The sequence below is a fragment of the Zonotrichia leucophrys genome, chromosome 9, assembly GCF_028769735.1.
Source record: "Zonotrichia leucophrys gambelii isolate GWCS_2022_RI chromosome 9, RI_Zleu_2.0, whole genome shotgun sequence".
NCBI classification, from domain to species: Eukaryota; Metazoa; Chordata; class Aves; order Passeriformes; family Passerellidae; genus Zonotrichia; species Zonotrichia leucophrys.
Window position 1 is genome coordinate 11,417,667 of NC_088179.1, and position 23,315 is coordinate 11,440,981.

The window sequence follows — 23,315 nt, forward strand, 5'->3', positions numbered from 1 at the left end:
CCCCCCGCGCGCGTGGCGGCCCCGCCCGCGAGATGGGGCGGGGAAGGGGGCGGGGCCGCACGCGACCGCGCCGCGTCACGCGCAGCCAACCGCTGGCGGCTGGCGGCGCTCGCGCTAGGCCCCGCCCCAGAGGGCGTGTCCAGCGGTGGGCGGGGGAGGAGCCCCCCGGGGCGGGGGGGGGCTCGGCGGCGGCGGGAGCGGCGGCGGCGGCGGAGCTCGAGCCCCTCCCCGGGGGCGGGTCCGCCCGGGCCCGCGCGCTGCAGGCGCCGCCCCCCCTCCCCTGCCCTCCCCCTCCCTGCCGGCCCCTCAGTAACTTGGCCGCCTTTTATCGGGCGGGCGGCGAGGCGGGGAGTTTATTGGAGCCGGAGCCGCGGCGCGACCGGGGCGGGCAGCGAGCTCGGCGGAGGGCGGGGGGCCCGGCGCGGCCCGGGACGATGCTGCGGCTGGTGTCGCTGAAGTTGGGGCGGCTGTACCGCTACGTGAAGCTGGCGGTGCTGGGCAGCCTGGCGGCGGCGCTGGTGCTGAACACGCACTCGCTGCTGGCCTCGCTGCAGCGCAACGAGCTGTCGGAGCGGCGCTTCCTGCAGCTCAATAAGTGCCCGGCCTGCTGGGGCACCAGCTGGTGCCGCAAGTTCCTCAACGGGCAGCTGCGGCTGGAGAGCTGGGGCCGCCTGCGCCTGCTGGACTTCTTCAACGTGAAGAACGTGTACTTCGCGCGGTACGGGGAGCCCCGCGAGGGCTCCCGCCGCGTCGTGCTGAAGCGCCTGGGCTCGGCGCAGGAGCTCGCCGACATCGACACCAAGATCTGCCGCCGCGCCACCGGCAGGGGCCGCTGCGACCTGCTGCAGGCGCTGCCCGCCACCGAGTTCGCCAGCCTGAACGGCGACGTGCGGCTGCTCACCCCCGGCGCCGTGGAGGGCTGGTCCGACCTGGTGCACTGCCCCTCGCAGCGCCTGCTCGACCGCCTGGTGCGCCGCTACGCCGAGACCAAGGACTCGGGCAGCTTCCTGCTGCGCAACCTGAAGGACTCGGAGCGCATGCAGCTGCTCATCACCCTCGCCTTCAACCCCGAGCCGCTGGTGCTGCAGGTAAGCGCGGCCGGCAGTGCCCGTCCCGGCGGGACCCTCGCAGGAATGGCCCTTCCTGCCCTCGCCGTGTCTGCGAGCGGGGCCGAGGGCTCCCGGGCAGCGGCCCCAAACCCCGGCGGATCGCGGGGCCGCCTCCGGCTCTGTGCCGTGACTGACTCTCCTGCGGAGGTGCCGGCAGGGCGGGCTGAGCAGAGGATCCCAGTCCGTGCCTGGCCAGGAGGCGTTTCTTTAGCTCACTTAGCCTGATCAGCTTTCCTCCTTCCCTCCTCCCTCAAAGAGTGCGTGTTTTCCCGATTTGCGGTCCTCCACAGGGTTTAACTCCATCCCCATCCCGCTGTGCCGCCGGTACCGAGCGGCAGGCGCGGTCCCCGGGAGCGAGCGGGTCGGTGCCGGGGGCTGATGCTCTCGGCTGACTCGTCCTTTGGCACAGTCCGGTGTCAGCGCGTTCCGCTGTTCACACATTGCCGGGCAGCAGTGCGTGCCCGTGATTCATTGCTTAGGGTCTAGTTTGGGAGGGAGTGCGTAGAGACTGTGCTGTGATGCTGTTGTGCTTTCCTTGTCAGAAACTGACTCATGTGCTATGTCATGTTCTTAATGTGAACTAAATATAGTTAGTGCTGGTAGAAATTAGAGATTGGTATTTGTAGCCTGAAAATAGAGCGACCGATAAATGAACAGTGTTCTCTTTTCAGCGATTACATGTTCTGTAGCCTTTAATTAGGGGGACGGGTTATGTGCGCACACCTGAAATTTGTGCTTTAATATGTTACAGAAATTTTTGGGAGAAAAATGCTTAGGAAGCTTCTATTCTGTGGCACCACTCTGTTGTTTCTTTCCTATATCTGTTTAGATGAGGAGCTTTGCATTTTGGTTTTTGGTATTAGCAAGGGAACTCACAAGTGTGCTTTTAGCATGTAGGTTTGGAATCAGAACTGTTTTGTCTAACTACTGAACTGTCCTTGCCTTTATCCAATGTATGATTAAAATGATATTTGCAAATATGTTTTGAAAACATTACCTCATGATTACTATTAACATCTGCTGTTTCTCTAGTGAGAGGCCAAGAACTGCTCAAAAAGCAGTGCTGCAGGCTTTACCCTCCAGAAAGTTTGCCTACTGACTAATTTCTAGAAAATCAATTTATGAACTTAATTACAAACATGTTTTTCAGTAGTATGCTTTCTGCCCTTCAGTCTCTCCATGTACAGCTCTTTAGGTTTGTTTTCAGAGTGTCTTTCCAGTTTGCTTCTCAGCAGACTTGAGGGTACATTAAGTCTCCCATTTTGCTGTGAAGTTCCTCCTGAGCACAGTGAGTAAGGAAACTCCACTTAAGTAAGAAAATCAAAACTGCTTTGCTCTGCTGAGTATATCCAGGAAATTCTTTGAGAAGTGATTTGTTTTGGCTGTGTTCCATACAACTTACTTTTTCAGTTTTCACCAGTGGTTCCAACATACTGAGTACAGACCTCGATGGCCAGAGAACAGCTGTGTTTCTTCATAATTCTTTACAGGCAAAGGCTATGGCACACTTGTGGCATTGACTGTGATGGGCTGGATGGTGGATGGAGGGCAGTGGGTTGATTAGGAGCCTTGATTCCTCTCAGCTTCTTGGTGGACTGTAGATGAGTCCCGAGACTGTCAAGCAAATCTTCTGAAGAGAAAAAAACCTTGAGTGGACTTGAGCCCTCTGTTCAACATTTATCTTAACAAGGGTGCAGCTGAGAGCAGAGCAGGTCAAATTTGTGGGAAGTGAGGCAGCCTTTAGCAGTTCAGGGAGGAGTAAAGCAAGTCTGTTGCCTTTTAACAGATCAAAAGTGTTTCATAGAGTCTTGTAAATTTTGATGTTTGGGCATAGCTTGGACAGTATTTCTGGGGAGGTTCAGGCCAGCTTTGTGTGCCTAAACCCTCCTAATGTTTTCTCCAAAAGAGTGTTAATTAACTTTGGTATTGGATACTTGCAGTTTGAAGACCTTCTCTCAATTAGGACTGAATTATTTAAAGTACATGAATCTCTATGGTCTCTTCCCATTCCGTAGTATTCCAGGTTTAGTCTCCATCTGAGAAACATTTAAGGAATGGGTAATTCTGTGTTCTGCAGCTCTTGCAACAGCAACATGCCAGACGCTCTGAGAGGTGGTTACTTTCTAGAATTTATAATTGACCACTGAGAAGGTTGTTTGTGTTTGTACATAAGATTTGTAAAACATTTTATGGTGTAGTTTCTGCAGTATTGATGAGGGCAGGTAGTGCTATTGGAATGAAACTTGTAGGCTTGTTTTAAAAATCAGCTGCTTCCAAGAAAAGAAACCTTCATGATGTATGAAGAATCAGATTTTAATTTAAAGTAAAGCAGTCAATAAATTGATGCATTTAACTCATGCTGTCTGTCACCAAGAGGGCACAGGGGAAAATGCTGCTTGTTTTTGCCTCGAGCCTTTCATGGAACACTACAGTGACTGAGCACTGTCATTCATAACAGCAGAGATGATGTCTAAACTCTTGGTGTACAGTGCATGCAAGTTCTGTTTTGCTTAATTGTGCTACAGACAAATGTAAATAGGCAATTTAGTAGGAACTTAAAGCTTTGTCTTTCATTTATAGTAGGAAATTCTCTGTAGTTGTCTACAAGAGCCAACAGTTCATGGATGGTGAGGTTTTTCATCAGAGACTGGGATTTTAGCTTGAAGCCTGTGAGGGTATGGATTATTCCTGCAGTGGTGTTGCTCGTGAACTGCATCATCACAAGTGATTTACAGCTTCTGCTGTGGGAATTTCTCAGGTGGGGCTTTAACCCATAGCATGATATTACTGTTCAGGGGTTTGTATCAAAAGTGTAACACTGCACATTTAGTACAGATTACGTGTTGTAATCCTAACTCATTATTTGTATTTTTTCATAACTTTCTTGTTAACCTTCTTTGTTTGCACTTATTTATTGTGTAGGTGTACTCAGGGAAGAATTCAGCCCCTTTTGCCATTTGAGTTTGTTAAGCAAATGGAATGACAGCTGCAGTATTGTTCAAGTACACTTAAGATTTTTTTTGATATTAAAATACTAATTTTTCCTCTGTAGAATCTTGCTAAACTTCTCACTAATTAAATCCTCTCATAATTTTCATCTGAATTCACATTTGAACCAAAGAATTTATGTGCTAAAGATTTAATTTCTGATAGGTTTGGGGTTTTTTCGTCTCCCCTCCTAATAGTTGTTTTCTTCAAAAAAGATGAATACTTTTTAGTAAAATAAGGTCAGATTGGTAATCAAAATGCTACATCTAAACCAGTATTTCATATAGGCATGAACAGCTTATTTGGACAAATGCAAGAAGAAAACTTGCTGCTGTTTCAACTCATTGAATGATAAACAGTGTTTTAAATGGGAATCACCTGGAGGATAGGATCTATGCATGGCATCCTATTTCTCACTGAATATGATGATGGTGTGCATCAAACACTTGCAAAGATAGGTCAGCTGAAGTTGCCTTAGGAAGAAATAGAAAAATTGAAAAAATAACTTGGATTAGAGACTGAATGCAGTGTGACTGTTCAGAGAACCATTCTGGATGTAAGCAGATTTTTCCTTGTCCTTTGACTTTCTATAAACCACCAGCTTCTAGTTTGTCTTGTAAGATAGATGTAATGGAGAAAGGTTTTGAAATATTTTCAACATTTTAAATAGTGAATGTTATTCAACTTTATCAAGTAACTTGGTTAATTTTTATCTTCACTTGCAAGTTGGCACGTAAACTTACTGTTAATAGAACTGAAATGTGTGATAGCTCATTTTTCACAGAGCTTTTGCACTGATGCCTGTCAGGCTCCATATTTCCTCTTTGGAGGTGCTGTGGCAGTTTGGATGCAGTTCCTGAGCTGCTGCTGTGGTGCCCCTGTGGCTGTGCTGTGAGCCCTGGTGTGCAGCCACGCTGTGTCTGACTCCTTCTGCAGTGGCCAGGTGTCGTGTTCTCTGCTGAAACATGAACAAACAGTGCCCCAAATCCCTGTTCTTGGTGTTAGGGGTAGTACAATGGGACTTGACTGCTGAAATAAGAAGTTGTTTCTTGGTAAGAATGTTGTTTTTCAGTAAGGTGGTTGTGTTTTTCCTAAGATCTTATGCTTACCTGAAAAGACAGTTTACATCTGTACTGGCAAAACTGAAATACAGGATTTAGAAGTTGTTTTGGCAAAGGGCATCTAGAGCTGGTCTTGCAACCCTCAGTCTTGCCTTTGTGTTGGCTGTGCTGTTGGTGCACAGTATTGCCAGGTGCCATATGGAAATGTCAGTTGTGCTTGCTTTGTTTTCAGTGCTGTGGTTTAACCCCAGCTGGGAACTCAGCCCCACGCAGCTCCCTCGCCTCACACTGGGATGGGGGAGAGGAAAAGTGAGAAAACTTGTGGGTTGTGAGACCAAGACAGTTCAGTAAGGAGAACAAAGCCAAAGAAGGGATTCATTCAGCAATCCCCATGGGCAGGCAGGTGCTCAGCCATTGCAGGGCTCCATCACACGGAATGGTGACTTGGGAAGACAAATGCTGTCACTCTGGATGTGTCCCCCTCCTTCCTCCTCCTTTCCCCAGCCTCACATGCTGGTCACAATGCCGAATGGAATGGAATGGAATGGAATGGAATGGAATGGAATGGAATGGAATGGAATGGAATGTGCCTTGGATCAGCTGGGGCCAGCTCTCCGGGCTGTGTCCCCTCCCAGCTCCCCGTGCTCCCCGTTCCCCTGGCAGCTGGGGTGAGGAGCAGGAGAGGCCTTGGCTCTGTGTGATCACTGCTCAGCAATGACTGGAGCATCCCTGAGTTACCAATGCCATTCCAGCACAGATCCAAAACACAGACCCGCACCAGCTACTGTGGAAAAAATGAGATAGGCACACAAAGTAAACTTGGAATTTGCACATACACTGTGCAATTAAAATAAAATGCTTGCCTGTAATGAAGTTTTTTTCAAACTGTAGAAGGTATCTATCAATTAAATCCGGAGTGCATTAATGCAACTTTTTTTCGAGCTTTAGCTTTTAACAACCTCTTGAAATGAACATTCTTCAAAGAATGATGGTGAACATATGTGTCTTGTACGTAAATTACAAGTCTCAAGGACTTTCATTTCTCTAAGAGAAATGCCAATCTCTGTGTGCCAAATAGTGGTATTTCTGCATTTTTAATAGACTGTGTAAATCACTGCCCCTCCCTCAGAAATGGTTTTAGCTTTCTGAATGCTTAAGTTTAATGACTTTATTTTTCTCACAACTTCTGATCATTGTTATTCCTTGTGGGGAAAAAGCAAAACAAAACAAACCCAACAGCTGTATCTCTATTCTTGGTATAATTACTCTGCATGAGCAGTCTGTTGCCACATAACCTAAAATTCTTCTGGTTTCTCTACATGTCATTGTTGGGCTTGATGTTTGGTTTTGTTACGGGAAGAGCAATAGTTGACATCTGGTAAACATATATTAAAACTTTAACTGATCAATTTGAAACAATTTCTTGCACAGAATTCACTCAAAGTAGCAATTTAGCCAAATGTTCCACAGAATCTTTTTGCTCATCCATACATAAGTAAATGAGCAAATTCCTCTTTTCTATTTTTTTCCATACACACTCTTCTAATCATAAGTTATTTTCTGTAGTTCTATTCTAAATACATTGGTAGAATGTAGAATGGCAAGTCAGTATTAATATTTGGTACCCTTAAAAGTGTCTTCATTACTGAATTTGGTGTTTCTGTTCCATAATTCTGATGCTGTAAACCAAGCAGTGGATTTAAGGTGATATCTGCACTACCTGACATGTCCTTGGCTGGACTTGTGTTATTGAAGTCCTGGGATTTTAATAGACTGAATTTCCATTGTGAACCTTTCTGAAAGGAACGAAAAATTGGTTCTTTGTTGAATTAAAATTGAGTGGCCTCATGTTACAAGAATACTCCTCTAATGTGGATCTATTGAAAACTGAAGAATCATTTTTTTGCAGTGACATATGACTGTACATATTAGACCAGAACTGGCTTGTACTTGTCATGTTAACTGTCATATTTAATTATGCTCCCTAAGTTATCAAAACTATTTTCATCCTTCTTTCATAGTGAAAGTTCCCTAGAGTAGAAAACATGTAGGGTGAATTATAAGGGATATTTTAAAATTGTCTAGAAATTCTTGAAGTTATTGTGGGGTGTATATTATGATGAATGGCTGTCTGAATGTAAAGGCTGCTGGGAAGTTACTATATAGACTTAAATAGAAATTCTCTTGAGAAATTCTCACTTGCAGTTTTCAATAGCAGAAAAAAGTTTGTTACCCCACATTAGAAACCTTGCAATGTTGTTCTGGTATGTCAGATGTATAGGGATAGTTGTGTTTTACTTCTCTGAATTAAATAATTGAAGCTTTGTTTTGGACTCCAATTTTGCAAAGTAACTTTAAAAATAAGGCCATCTCTGCTAGGACTCCTTGATAGTGACATATTCCAGGCTCATTACTGATGAGAAGTAAATACACAGTGATTATTTGCATCTGTTGCAAATTTAATCTGAAAAAAAGTTCTATGAACTGCAAACCAATTTGAACAGGTGACAACCAATAATAATACTAAATTTTCTTTATTATGGCTCTTGAGTTTAATCATTGTTCATTAATTTATTTGGAAAAGAGGCATGTCTCTGCTGATGTTTTGAAATACAACTTTTACAGCTGAAGTGTTCATCTTACCAACTGAGTATTTAGAATTTTGTGTGTCTTTTATCCTTTTGTGTGTCAAGCCTGGTGTGAACCTCTTGTTGGCATGAATTGTATATAGTAACTGGTTGAAATGTGGTGAAACTTGAAGAAGAGTCAAATAAATTAAAAAACCATGGTTTTAATGGGAACACCAGTATCTGGAGCACTCAGTGAAATCCACTGTTCACACTGTGTCTGTAGGCTATGTGTGTATAACCCCTGTGGGAGTTCCAGGTAAATATCAAATGCTGTGGCATGTACCTGGAATTACATGGTTTCCACTTACTCACGAGCATTCAGAAAAACATTTGAATACATATCTTCCAGAATGCAGATCAGTTCCTGACAAAAGGAGGCACCTGTGTTTAGACTGTGCTTGTAACTCCTTTGATCCAAAAATCATGGTGGTAAATCGGCTCTGTAGCTCTTCATGGCTCCAGAGCTTTGCTCATTTGCCTTGGTGATGAATGCAAGTGCTGCTTTTGTTTACCCTGTGGAGTCAGCAGTAGTCTGAGAGAGAACTCATTTTCCATTTGAGGGAGGGCACGTTACTTGGGTTCTGCTTGCCCTGCCTGCTGGTGCCTGCGGTGACGGTGTCAGGGAGGGGTCGTTTTGCCATGAAGTTCCTCAGGGTCCCTTGCAGACAAGTCCCCACCCTGTTTGTGTGTGTTTTTAAAAATTCCTTCACATAAAAGATGCAGCTCTTTGTTTGGACAGGTTTTTTGTCCAAGGTGTTTTTTCTGAGCTGGAACTCACTTTATGCCAACACTGGAGGTGACAAATAGAGCACCTTCTGGAATAGTTTGAAAATGAAAAGCATGTTTTTTAACAACAGAAATGTCAGTTGTTACTTAAACTGGTTTGGCTTTTTGGTCTTGATTATGAGGATTCAAGGGGGATTTGTGTTACTGCAGAATACAATAGGCCTGATCAGCTGCAAGCTGGTGAGTCTTCACTGCCTGATCTAATTCACAGCTCTGAACAAAAAGCACTGGCACATTTGTGTATAATCTCAGGTTTAGACAGATGGAAGTGAGGAAGACAAATGCACTGATAGTCTGTTTTGTGCTCCAGTGAAGTGATAAATTCACTCTGTTAATTCTTAATATTTTTTCTGAGACTACAGTGTATTTTTAAAGGTATAAATGCAGTACTATTCTTTCAGGAACAGCATGTCCATTGTCCCTTTGACACAGTTTGTTTAGGTTTCTAGGCCTTGATTAGAGAGTTATCTTGGAGCTACACTAATTAGAGCAAGCAAAATATGTTTTAGGGGTGTGTCACTGGGAATGGAGGTAGCAGAAGTTTTTGGCATCTTTACTGTTTTCCATCTTTCTGTTAAAAGATATACATATTTCTCTGAATACAGAAAAAAGATAACAATGCTAATGAGAGGAATCTTACTAAGCTACCTGTTTTAGATTTTCATATGCATTACCTTATTTTAAAACACATGAAGTTTAATTGTCTATGGTTTCTCTGGATTTTGTGTGTATGTTCACGGATAAAATGTGAGGGGGTGCATCAGAATCGAATTATTTTGTCAAACAGCTGCTTCCTGTTTTGAACAAGAGCTTAGTTTTTAATTTGTTTGTCAAATGCAGGTTTTAAAGTCTGAAAATAGCATATTCAAGTACAAAATTATCTAATTAAATATGCAGACTACTAAAATAAAGCATAAAGTTATGTAGTATTCCCCAGAAATCAGATTTTTGACAGTGATGCAAGAAGCTTTTTGTTTCTTAATGCAACTTGTTCATGAAATACATGTTCATTAATCATATAAATTTGTTTTCAAAATTTTAATGCATGAACCAAAAAATCCTTGTCAAGTTAGCTGCAGTTTGCTCTTAGAAAACAGCTTTCAAAATAGAACAGTACAATAAGTTACAAACTGCTGCTTGCAAAGACAAGAGATCTGCACTTCAATTAATATTCTTGTCAAATTCACCAAGTGAATATAAAAACTACTGAATGAGGCACTTGTACATATTTTTATCCCCTTCTTCCGCTACTGACTTGGGTAATGAAGTGTAGATGTGGCTGTTACATGCCAGTTGGAGGGGAGCCAAAGCAGAGATGTTGTTTGTACATGTGCAGACCTTGGCAGGATTCCCCGCACTCCTGTTGTCAAAAGATGTTTTTATTGCCACAGCGTTATAAATATATCTGTTACAGCATGGCATGCAGATATTCTGCTGGTAACATGAAGGTGAGCGCTTCTGAATAAAGCAGACTACTCCTAGAATTTCTTGTCTGCAATGCAATTCAGTGTACACAGTGCAGGAAGCATAATAGATGTGTTTGGAAGATCAGTGACTAACACTGCACTTTGAAAATCAGTTTAATCCATTTCATAAATCCCTGCTGCTGCTGCTGGAAAGGAAGCTTCATCTTAGCTCCTTTCCTCTTCTGCACCCAGCTGGGGAGGCTTTCTCTGCTGCTCCCAGCAGTGCATCCTGGCACAGGGTGGGGATGTGGTCTGGATCAGGCTGATCCAGGGAGCACCAGCCCCGCAGCACAAGCCTTGCTTTGCTCTTGGTGTGCAAGGGATTGCAGTGAGTGTGCTTGGTGCGCTGCGAGGGAGGGACAACTGTGCTTCCCATTCCTTGCCAGGTTCTACTGGTTGTGGTTGCAAAGGGAGGGAGGCAAAGTCATAAACAGGGCAAGACTGGAACATAGAAAAGGACAACTATGGAAAATAAAATGTGTGGGATGGTCCAAAGTAATATTTAAATAAAAATATTTAAGCAGCATTGAATTGAGTGCTGATAAAATGCAGCAATATGACAATGTCATGCAGTTGGTGGAATTAGTTAAACTTGTCTTTGTCAGGAAATGTAATCAGGTAACTTTTCCCCAGTTTAAAGAGAAGTTTGTATGATATAGGTTAAATAAATAATTTCATTTGATGGACAACAGCTGTTTGCTTCTTGTTTTGTTTTGGTCCAGGATTGAATACAGTCATGACAAATGCATGTGAAATCCCTCTTTGGTGACATTTACTGATGCCACAGCCATGTTTCTGTTAGATAGTCTGTTCAGAATAAGTAAGGAAGACTGAATTACCACACGCTTCAGTTGTTGGAAGGTTATTTTGTTGAACACAAAACAAGTGACAAAAGAAATCCCAAAACTCTCTTAACTGTGGAATGTGACACTTGACATGAGCTGAACTGGTGGCTCTTTGGCTGTACTTCTACTTTCATTAATTGCCCTGAATCCTGCAGGCAAATAAGCCTGGAGGCTGGATAATGTCTTCACTATTGCATGGTAGATTTAGTTACTGAGAGAGATTTAGTTCTGCTGAGTTACGTGGTTTCACAGCTTGAAAATACCATACTGCTCTCAAACCTGTCAAATTAGTTTGTATTATCCTCAGGATTTATCACAACCTGTTTTGCTTATGTGAGTAGAACATGTGATAAAAATAGAGTTGAAGTTCAGACATGCAGACATGTCAAAAACTTTCAACCTATTCTGTTACCAATATGGCTCTGATGTCCTTTTGCCCAGCCAAGAAATGTGTTTTTTTGTAGTGGTAAACATGGTTACTTAGCCAGAAATTGTCCTCTAAGGTTTGCCACCTGAGAGAGCAACTTCATGGCTTTTGCCATTAAAATAGCAAACATTGTCAGTTATGTATATTAGTTTAAATTTGAGTTTCTTCAGGTGTACCACATAGACAAAGTTGGTTATGTTAGGCACCTCTTCTCTGCATGGTCTTGTAGTTCAGTTCTACAGGGTGTGTTTCCTTCCAGTCTCTTTTCCTGGGTGACAGTAAATGTTTTCTGCCATTGTAGATTCCAGAAGGTCCAGGGCTTTCATTAATCCTGAACCCCACCATGGTGGTGGTAAAAATCCCCAGCTGTGGTAAAACCTTTATGTCATTGGTGCAGAATGGATCCTGGGTGATGTCTGGTGACACCATAGCAAGGCAGAGCAGGAGGAAGGAGCATGGGCACCTGGTGGTATCTCGTCATAGTTAAAAGTGGTGTACATCGTATTCTTAGAGTGCTAACTTCTCTAAATTTGGGGTTTCTTACATCAGTACTTTTGTAGTTTCTTCCTGTTGCATTCCTCTCCAGCACTCCTCTGGAGTTTGGAGGGTACCTTTCAAGTGCCTGTCTGTTCACACTGAAATCCTAGAGCACGTTCAGCACAACTGAATTAGGAAAACCATGCTGGTGTGTTGTGGCTTTTTTTGTCATTTCTTGTAGTGTGTCATTTCTATTCAGTCTCTTCTGTTAACTTCCAAGAAAGGTACTGTTGGAGACAGATTTTACTGTTGATAAAAATGTTATGTGGCTGTGTGTAATAAACACACAGTATATATGTAGCAATTAATAAAGAGATAAACAGTTAAGGTATACTAGAAAATTAAGAAGCCTCAAAGGAATCCCGTCAGCTGGGAACATGGAAGGGGTGGTGGTGGAGAGAAGGAGGTGCCACTTTATAGAGTTTTTTTTTCTTTAGGTTGTTAAAAGAACCAGTTTTAATTAAAAGATCAAATGCAAAAATGTTGTGATGGGAAATATACTTGCATTATCCCAACAGATGTGTGATAAAACACCAAGAGAAAAAGAAGGTTGGTGAAATTGTGTGTGTAAAAATGTGAGTGTGTGAGTATAGGTGGAAAGCTAGATATGGGCTATGTATTGTTTCAGGTCATCCAGCTTCTTCCCTGCATTAGTCCAGCGAGGCCTCATGGTCACAGAAATACATTTTGTATTGTTTTTCTTTTCCCTTCAAAGCTTAGAAACATATGGATTATTGTGTTGATGGATATTTGCAGCTTTCTCTTTTAAGTTTTATTTAAAAGCCTTTTAAAATCTAAGCTGTTCTGTTTTAATTAAAATTTTAAATTTTTCATATACAGAGCTTTCCATCTGATGAGGGTTGGCCATTTGCAAAGTACCTGGGAGCATGTGGAAGGATGGTGGCTGTCAACTACGTGGGAGAGGAGCTGTGGAGTTACTTCAATGCACCGTGGGAGAAACGAGTGGATCTGGCCTGGCAATTAATGGAAATAGCTGAGCAGCTGACAAATAATGACTTTGAATTTGCACTCTACCTCCTTGATGTCAGCTTTGACAACTTTGCAGTGGGACCAAGAGATGGGAAAGTTATCATTGTAGATGCAGAAAACGTTCTGGTGGCAGACAAAAGGTTGATCAGACAGAGTAAGTGTCCTCTTTCACTCCCTTCACCCCGTGTCTCACTTCTTTCTCTGCAATATTTAAAGTATGAGGGGTTGCTAAATACATATTTGGTTTGCTTTACAACTAGACTGCTAATTAACAAATGAATTAGCTTTCTTCTGTAATTAGACTAATTAGCTTGACCAATTTGTCAATTTCATGAGCTGTTGAGCATACCTGCACACTTCTAAGGACTGTAAATGTGCATCAAGGAAGAGGTGGGGGTGGGAAGAGAGGCTGTTGGTGCTGAGTGTGTTTGGACAGGTGGATGGACACACAGACAGATAAGCAGCCTGGCTTTCTTGTCCTCCTTAGCTAAGAGAGAGGGGCTTTTTTTGCTTTTCCAAGCACCTATGTAACAATGGGAGTCTTGGAACTCTACTTTCTGTGAATGACAAACAGCATTAGTGCCTGCTTTGCCTTAGTCCCATAGCCTGACTTTGCTTCCTGTTGGTTTTCTGTAATAATGGAACTGAAAGAATGGGTAATTCTAGTGCTGGTTACAAATTTCTTTCTGTCACCTGTAAAAGCTCAAAGCAGTGGCAGCAGGAGAGGTGTTTGACAAAGTGGCATCACGTAGGTTTATATTCTTTTTGAGCTTATAAGGAAAACTTACAGACCTGAGGGCTGGAGACATTGAACATGAGACTCTGGATTCTGCAGAAATTCATGGCAACAGGCCAAGTGATTCCACTTTGCTTTGGGTGAATGGATTATTTTAAGCTTTGCAAATAGGCTTCTTATGTTGTGCTGTGGAATTAACTTTTAGACTGGCTTTTTCTATCCACACACTTTTCTGTAAGGAAGTGTGTTTTGGGGTTGTTTGGTTGGGTTTTTTTATTAGATTTATTATATGTTCTCAAGCAGCTTAGATTACAACTCTGTGAACCTACCAAGGAAAACTTTTAATATATTGAATATCCAGTACATTTACTGTAGAACCCTTTCCTTTCCTTCTATTCCTTTCTCTTCTGTTCATTTCCTTCCCTCTTAAAATAATATTACTGAAAGCTTTCATTTTTGGAGCCTGTCTGAATTGCTCGAGCAGAAGGATGTTCAGATGAGCTCTGGAAATGTTGATATGTACATGGAATAGGAGTGAGTAGCACCTTGCAGAACCTGAATGCTCCAGGTGTCACATCTGTTGTCCCAGCCAGGCTTTTGGTGTGATTTATGATCTAACAATCAAGAACACAGACGCCAAAAGAGGACATGAGAAAATTCTTAGTCTTTGTATAAACTTGTTGTGGTTGACATTTACTGCTGTTTTCATGGATCTTTGGGGAGGTTCCATGAGCCAGTCTCTGTCCAGAGTTGTCCATGTGCCTGTTCAGATATTTCAGTGTGTACCTTCTGTCCAGCTGCACTGCACTGTAACACCTGTGTGTGCTCTGTGTGGGATGTCATATTTGAGTTTGCTGAAGGAAGCCCTTTTTTTCCCATTCTCCATTGCTGGCTTTTTTTTCCACATTGACTTTGCTGTTAATTCTGCAGATCTTACATCATGTTTTTATAGTTTATCATCCTTCAGTACTCTTTCTTTTCCTAAACTGTCTCTCAATGTGCTGTGAATGAGAAGACCAATAGTCAGCTCAGAGGCTGCCAAGCACAGATGAATTTTTCTTTGTACCTCACACTGCTAAGAGACATCTGCAAAACTCTGAGACTCCATGATAGGGACCTCTTCTCACAGCTGGCAGTAGTCTGGAAACTTAAGGTGAAAGTTTTCTAACAAAAAATAGTAAGAACTCAGGAGAGTTCACATTTAGTAACCTTTTCACTATTATTACTGCATGAGGTATTTAATGTAAATCAGGTTTTAAGTTAGAGCTGTGAGAAGGAGAAGGGTTTGTACATGTACATAAATGCCACTTGCCTTGTTGAATTTTACTTTTTTCAAAGATTATAAGTAATGTATTTGCTTTTTTATATTCTTTCTGGTTACTGCTGTGTTGAAAGTAAGATGGAAGATAAAGTTTCAAAAGTTTATAGCAATTACTTTGCTATGTTTTTTTAGTCGTTGGTAGACCACTTGCTAGCAGTAGTTTCCAGGGCAACTGGAGAACCTAAATCTATGTTGCTAAAATAAATCATGTTGCTTGTTTGTTTTTCTCTGAGCTTTGGCTCTGGCTTGTTCTCTTGTACTTGCTCATGCTACATTTTTTCCTCTGGGTATGTGTTAATGTAGATTTCATGTGTTTGCTGTGTTGCTTTTTTTCCTGCTTCCTCTTTGCTATTTTCCCCTCTTTCTTTCTTTCCCTTTTTTTTTGTTTTGCTGGGAACATTTCAGCAGAAGGATGTATCAAACTGTCAGATGCAGTCTTAGGCTCCAACATTTCTGAGTTTGTCTAAACAAAACTGGTTTTTAGTTTAAATATTACCAGTTTGCTGTGCATTGAGCTTCTGATCGCATTCAGACACACAGACATGCTCTTTGCTCCCCTCCCTCACTTGTTTCTCTGTCTCCCTGCATTCCACAGACAAACCTGAGAACTGGGACGTGTGGTACGAGAGCAAGTTTGACGACTGCGATAAGGAAGCTTGTCTGTCCTTCTCCAAGGAGATCCTCTGTGCTCGCGTCACTGTGGACCACAACTACTATGCCATTTGTCAGAACCTTTTGTCCAGACACGCCACGTGGAGGGGCACCTCGGGGGGGCTCCTGCACCACCCCCCAGCTGAGATTGCCAAAGAGGGGCGCCTGGAGGCCCTGCTGGATGAGTGTGCCAACCCAAAGAAGAGGTACGGCCGGTTCCAGGCCGCCAGGGAGCTGCGCGAGTACCTGGCCCAGCTCAGTAACAACGTCAGGTAGTCCTCAGTGAGGCTCCTGGGCAGCACTGGCTGAACACTATTGCAAAGACACGCAGAAAACACAAGTTTTGGACTCCTCTGTTGAAAAGAGAGAATAAAAAACTCTAGTTTATCAGTTTTCTAAATACTGTAAAAATAGAATTTTATGGTGTTATAATGTTCCTTTGCAAACAAACAAGGTACTTACTGAATTAAAACTTGAGCTACTATTGACCGTCCTCCCTAAGTGTTCAAAAGGGAGTAGGTCACAAAAGACTGTGATAGCTTAATTGACAGCTTGTGTGTCAAAGGGTACTTTACCTAAAACTGCATTAGTGTCACAGTTTTGTGAAACTGATGTTCTTACTTGGAAAGTCAAGTTAGACTGGTGGCCTGTTTTAAAGGCCTTTTTTCTGACATCATTGTCTCATTTTTGTGTTTATTTAAACACCTTGAAGTGGCATTTACATCCAGGTAAACCTAGCTGTCTGCATTGTTTCAAACTGAACAGGCTTTCATGTTAATGCTGTGCAGAACATTCCTACTGTGAGTGCAGAATTCCTGAGTTTACTGTCTGATTTTAGGGGGTTTTACACTGTATTTTATTATGCTTAGACATTGTGGTTTGTTTTTTTAAGATCATCATAAGCTCAAATCTCACTTGAACTAACATTCATTTAATGTCTTCTGTGGTTCTACCATTGGAAATATCACTTAATGTAACTATTGTACAAAACTTACCCTTCATGCCAGTATATACACATGGCTGTTTAACAGGAAATCATGGTATGAGCAAACTCTTACTTTTAACAGAGATAATTTGAAAATTGGAAGGACACTACAATAAAAAGGTCTGTGTTAATTTAAATTTGGGATAGAAGATTGACTAAAAAAAATCACTAATCTGGTGTAGTTTAAGTATAAGCCAAAGAAAATGGTTTTGTTCACTAGTTTTTTGAACATACAGTAAACAAAGAATGCTATACTCTAGTGAAACTAATAATTTTCAAAATTCAGATTTTGATGGTCCTTGCTTACTTTCTGAAGAACTTCTGGAATTGTGTACTTAAGCTAGAGAAAACCCTAATTTGAATCATGTCAAGCAAGTTAGCAGTTTGTTTTACATCCTCCCTAAATGTGTTGAATGGAGTTTTCTGAATATTCATCTTTTGGTTTACCAGTAAGCTGTACTCACTCTAGGTACCTTTTCTTGAACTAAGTTTGGCTATTCCCAGTACAGTTGAAATTAACTGGTTGAGGTTTGTGTAAATATGGAGTTGTTCTCATAAATCACAGTTTTTATAAAAGCCTCAATTACTGCTACAAGAACTCACTTGAAAGCTTGCTCCTCAGTTTTTGGTTTTGCCTTTTTTTCTTTTTTTTTTTTTTTTTAATAACTACTATGCTTAATTTTCCTGAAATTTGGTTCCTACAAAGATGCTCTTAGGAAATGTGTGCATATTACTTCTGGTAACAGTAATGAAGGAGACTAATATTTCTTAAATACCTGTGTAAAACACTATTTTGTACAAGCTAAACTTAATTCTGAGCAAGGTAACGTGTGCTTCTTCCAGAGCAGAGCTGCTCTGCCTCCTGTACTGCATGGAGCCTGGTGGAAGTTGTTGTGCAGGTGAGGAAAATGGCAAACTCACTGACTTGCCCTCCTTTCTCAAAGCTCAGTGGAGCCACACAGAGATGCAGAGTGCTCTTTGATTTCTTAGGTCACTGTATTTTGAGGATTTGCTTTAATGGTGAACATGGTGGTGGTGCTGGGTTGCTGGTTGGACTTGATGATCTTAAAGGTCTTTTCCAACTTTAAAGATTCTATGATTAAGGATATTTTGGAATTGGAAATTCTCACTCATGTCATTGTTGCCTCTGTAGTCTTAATTTGTTCCCAGTCCCTTGTCTTGTTTTTTGAAGTTAGAATGCCCAGTGCAGCTTTTAATTTGAATTTCTCCCCTCATTTTAACAGTTTATGTGCTTGTTCTGGTACAAGCTGTTGGAGAACAGTCATGTTACTTTTCTTCATAAACTCCACTTATTTGAAGAAAATAGACTAACCCTCAGACTAGGTACTACTGATGCCTTAAGTTTTAGCTTTCATATTTTCCAGATTCTGTACTGCATTAGTATGTAACTCTGAACTTCATATAAAGTGTTAGCAAGTTCTCTTCACAGTTTATTTAGACAAAACAATCCTTTTGCAGCCTGAGAACCAAGGACACCTTTGGAGCTTCAGGCCCAAAAAGTGTAAACAACAGGGAGTTGAGGAGAGCAGTCTGGGAGGATGGGACTGCATAACCTAAAGCTGTAATTGGATAATTAACCCCAATATGGAAATGGACCAAAACTTATAAAAGTGTGAAAACTCTTGGCCTGCTGTCCATGTTGGGTGGGGCCACTTGTACTGCCCAGGGTGAATCCTTAGAAGGCCTTTTAATAAATCCCTGCTTTATTGCTTTAACACTGTCTGGCCTCTGTTCTAGGCAGCCTCTCAAGGCATCACTACCACCCTACCTTAAAGCCTTGACTTAGCACTACAGTTGATTTTGAAACATTTGCCACATTTCCCAAAGAGAGAGTGGACTGTGATTGTTAAAATTGTGAAAGAAATAAACACTGCCAGTTTTGGTTACTACTTGAGTCAGTTCTGTGACTGTCAGAATGTTCTCTTAGGTTTTGTTTGGGGTTTAGTCCCTCCAGAAGCAAGTTACTAAAGCCACTTGTAAAAGGAACTTGGGAGTGAAAGGAAAATAAACCCCAAACCCCCCACTAGAGCAAAAACACTACAGGGAAAACATTGTGGAGAGCAATAAATCTTGTTCCATTTGCACCTGTCAGATATTTATTGTACAATAACAATTTATATTTTTAGTCATTGCCCATTATTATTGATGAACATGGTGAAATATTTTTGAATGAGATGTTTGGGGTTTGTATGTGCATTAAAATTGTCCTTTTGTACTGTAAGTTACTGTTTGTTTGGAATACTTTATCAAAACTGTCTCCCTGTGCCTTTATATTACAAGAAAGTTGTTTCTGCAACTTCTAATGATATTAATAAAGAATACTTTAAGAACCTCATCTCAGCTATTCATTTTCAGATCAGTAAGTCTTTCAGGATTGTTTTAGTCTAGGATGCTTTAAAATACACATGGAACTACTTTTGGTAGTGTTGCAGAATGCTCCATCATCAGAAGTGACAGATAGGAACCTTTTTCCCATCCTCCTTTCTCGTTTGATCCCAAGTATGAATGGTGTGTGAGGACTCCTGGTGTCACTGTCCTTGCAGGCAGAGCCTTTGGTGGCTCCTGCTGTCCCCGCCTTGGCTGGGTGCAGAGGGACAGGGCAGGGCTGTTCGGGCAGCACCTGAGTCTGGTTCTCCTGCTGAAGGTAAGAGAAAGTACCTGTTTGTGTGCCTGGAAACCAAGGCAAATTTTAAGGGTGTTACTAATGGACATTGCATGTTCAGGTCAGCAGGAAAGTTCTGACTTTTAAAGGAAAACTGTCCAAGGCTGATTTTATATTTGAGTTGACTTCACTGTTCTGAGAACAGCACAGTGAAAGCAGAATATGCTTTAAAGCAAAACAGGCTATTTCATAAACAGCTTCTGTTCAGAGAGGAAGAGCTTTTTTGGGTGGGAGGAGTATTAATCAAACAATATAGTACACATCTTTCTGTTGTGACCATGATGCTTATGTATAAGTTCAAGTTTTACTACAAATTCTATCTTTTGCTATTAACGGAGGCTTGGTGCCTCCATTTAATGTGCCTTTAGTATAACAACACATTCCCAAATAGATACCCTGAATAATTTTAAAGGAATATGATTTTCAAAATGTAGTGCCTTTTTATTTTGTTTGATCAAATAAGAATCAAATTATAGGAAATCATATTGGTCTTGCTTTACTCCTCCTGAGCAGGGTTAGTGTAAACCCAGACTCTGAGAGCTGAATGTTTTCTTCACTAGGCAGAAGGAAGACCCTGCATCCTGATATCATATTCAGATTTTATCTGTACATATAAATGTACACATATGGGTGTATTTAGCATAAGCTGCTATTGCAGAATTCAGATTGGACTGCAGGCTCACAACTAATGATGCTTCAATCGATTGCTTTACTTGTGGAAAGTCTGATAACCTAATTTCCCTGCCTTCTTGTCTTTATCTATGGGACTTTGTTCATCAGATCTGGTGTCTTAAGGACCTAAAAACTGATCTGTAACCAACTATTTGGAGCAAACTAAGGATCTTCCTGTTCTTACTTTTAAGTTATTTTCAAGTTTAAGGTTTTGCTTTGCAATGTGATAACTGAGTTTACATGGCACTGTTGTACTTACATTTTGGTGCTTTACAGAAAAGGAACTGATTTCTGGTTATTTTGGTTGTTACAAAGGTATTTTGATCTGGAATACTACTCTTTCACACTTGCAGATGTTTTGTTAGTACTGTCAGAGAAAGATTTGCAGCTCTGGTTTTAGATGTCCAGCATTCCTCACGTGGGTCCATTGTAGGAATTGTGAAATGCTCCCACCAGGACCGCATCTCCTGTAATTCACTAGATGTACAACTGAGACAGAGTGTTTCCTTTGATGCCTGGATTTTTGAGACACAAGAAACTGTAACCCATCTCCCTTGAGGCAAAAGTATTTTGAAAAGGAGAAGATACATTCTTATAGGTGATTTTTGGTTTGCTTGCTTGTTTTTTTAGTGTTTGATACTTTTCTGGAGTTCTACTGATTACATTTTGTGAGATGAATCTAATTATGCTGCCTTTATAATGTTAAAATCTTGCAAAAGTCACTTTTTAGCAACTTTTATTAGTACCTTTTAAATAGAATTTTTAAATTTTGCTGTGATGTATTTCCGTAAATAAGCAGTAATTACAAACAGTTTTGCAAAATGTAGCCAAATTTTTTATATTATGAATTCTATGTGCTCTTTTCTGTATGTGGGCTAGCAGTTTATTCTGTACACTGAATTTTGGCTGCCCACATCACTAAAATTGATGTGTAGTAAGGACACAATTGCAGTTACACATGGAGTAGTGTGTGTTTCTGGCCTGTAGCACAGCTCTTCAGTGGTAGATTACCAGATCTTCTCTGTTCTACAAACAAATAAGCAATGTGCTGCATTTGTGTATTATTTATGGGTGTTTGGGTACCAATACATGAACCACAGTCTGATGTGTGTTGGTGTGAACTAAAAGGAGCTGGTGAAGTTAGAGAAAGTGGATTAATGAACAGTATACAAAAGCAATGGGTTTGAAGTTAAGCTTTCACTTCACATGCATTGCAGGCAGAGTGAACCATGTTTAAATAACCCACACATTGGAAAGTCATCCAGAGAGAAGAGCTTTTGTTCCCATGAGGAACACATGGTAACTTGCATGTGGTATACAATGGTATCAGCGTATGAATTGCAGGAAAAGCAGGTATTGGGGGGTCAGGGTCTGTTTTTAATATTTGTTTTTGTGCTTAATATTTAGCAAAAAGAAAAGAAGTATAATTAGAAGACCATGAACCAGGATAAGAGTTTTTTCTTCCAAAGCAGAAACAATGAAGGGAGGATGTTTGCTGAAATAGCACCTCGGTGCAGGCAGCTGTCACATCTGCAGAAGGAAATCTGTTCAGCAGCCCATGGTCATCCTGTGTTCCACGTAGATGTTGATTTTTTTTGTTCTGTTGATTTCATTTTGGTAGCTGTTTTCTGCTTTGCATTCAAGAGCCAGAATAAATTTGGCTTCTGCTTTTCCTTATGCAGTGGCAAAGGAGCCTCAGGCCAGGCGTTGGTGGGGGCTGGTGGTGGCTCTGGGAGCAGCCTCCTGCAGGGAGGGCCGGGGGCTTCACCTCCACAGCCCCCAGGCTGCAAAGGCCGTGGGGAATCGTTTCCTGGTTCAGGCTGGTGACAAGTGGAGCTTGCCAAAGGAACTGTGGGGCAGCTGATCAGTGCACCTTGTCAGGTACCAGATAAAAAGAAAATGCTGTTTAACTGTGGGATAGCAGCATGTCTTGAAAATTCTTTTGCAGTTCCTGTAGCTGGCCAGAGCCCAGTTTCCAGGGAACTTGTTCTCCTCCAATGTCTGTTGGGGACGTAATTCACAGTGGCTGAGAGGTATGGTCAGATTCCCCTAAAGGCACACCACTTAATGGTGTGCAGACCATGTGTTTGTAATCCAAATATCAGTGTTATTTAATGTTATTTATTGAGGCTTATTCTTCTCTATGCTTTTTCAAGGCCTCTAGTTGTCCTACTTACAGACAGCTAAGTAGCCCTTGATGTCTGTAGCAAGCCACAGGGCAAAACAAGAGCAACAGCTCACCCATGCCTTTTGTAATTTGGATAGATGTCCAAGGTGCCAGAAGTGCTTTGAAGTAATTTGGTCTCTTAAGAAATGTATTTCATGCATTTGGGGCTTCAAAGCCAAATTGTGTTTCTAAAATTCATTTATTTTACACGTTGAGTACAGTTTTGGGGTCAAAATGTTCACAGATCCCCTTTATATTCATCCTGGTTGTACATCTGCAGGTATTTTTCCCAGTGTGTTTGGGAATGTTTTAATACATATCACATTTCAAAGCTGAATGGAATCTGGTAGCATTTACCCTATTTGCTGAATATGCTAAAATCCAGTAATATTTAACTGCTTTGGTACTGTGAATTCTAGACTGTAGCCTCTTAACTGCCAGCTTGTTTTCCTAGTGAAAAAAGGTAGAAAAAAAGAACACGTGCATTAACTGCCTGTTAAATTGTACAAAAGGCTGTGGGAAACCTCTCACTTCTGCTGTTTGCTGTGTAGAATGTCTCTGTGCTACTCTGTACAATACTGTGTGATGGAGAATCTTATCATTGCAGTGAACTCATGCACAGCAGTAAGATTTGCATTAAAAAAAACCCAAAACTTTGGTATCACCTTGGTTTTCAGTGGAGCAAAACAGTGCCTGGAGAAATTAAAAAGGAAAAAAATAAAAAACAATCTGCTCAAGTTGAGTATTGATGTGGCCATGGATGGATCAGCAAATGGTGTGGGAGGAGGTGGCAGCAAACCAACCTGGTGAGCTCTGGAGGTGCTGCTGTGGGGCCCTGGCCGAGCTCCTGCCCTGCTCTCCTGGCCACGGGCACTCAGCAAGGACAGGGTGAGCTCCCAGCAGTGAAGGACACTGAGGAAACCACTGCAGTTGTACAACGTGGGGATTTTGAGCAGACTGTTCTAGGCCAAGTCTTTCCCCAAGGGAACTCCTGGGAGTTGCTGAAGCTGTGGAAGGGTGCTGAGCAATCCTTTAGGGTGAGTAAAGTGCCACATTCAGGGCTTTAAAGGGTGGCTCAGCTGTGAAAGTCTCTCACAGAGGACAGAATGTTCAAGGTTTGTGCTACAACACCTATATACTTTATTTTTGAAGAATGAAGCAGGAAGTGTTTCCAAGCCCGGTAGGATTGGGATAATAATCTCCCATCTGGTTTCCTTTGCACATTCTGGGTTTCACAGAAGGAAAATACAGGTGTGTGGGC

General features: G+C 41.8%; 1 protein-coding gene across 1 annotated transcript; it reads left to right on the forward strand.

Annotated features, from left to right (window-relative positions):
- Window positions 1-328: 328 nt before the first annotated feature.
- Window positions 329-18,888, forward strand: DIPK2A (divergent protein kinase domain 2A). The gene is made up of 3 exons (XM_064721356.1): window positions 329-1,088; window positions 12,690-12,993; window positions 15,492-18,888. Exons 1-3 carry the CDS (start codon window positions 435-437, stop codon window positions 15,821-15,823), a joined length of 1,290 nt encoding a protein of 429 aa, XP_064577426.1. The 5' UTR covers window positions 329-434; the 3' UTR covers window positions 15,824-18,888.
- Window positions 18,889-23,315: the final 4,427 nt, after the last annotated feature.

Bases quoted from the DNA above. Each gene is read 5' to 3' on its own strand.
- DIPK2A (XM_064721356.1), top strand. From the start codon at position 435: ATGCTGCGGCTGGTGTCGCTGAAGTTGGGGCGGCTGTACCGCTACGTG. The intron at 1,089-12,689 runs GTAAGCGCGGCC...TTTCATATACAG, and splicing joins CCGAGCCGCTGGTGCTGCAG to AGCTTTCCATCTGATGAGGG. The intron at 12,994-15,491 runs GTAAGTGTCCTC...TGCATTCCACAG, and splicing joins CAAAAGGTTGATCAGACAGA to ACAAACCTGAGAACTGGGAC.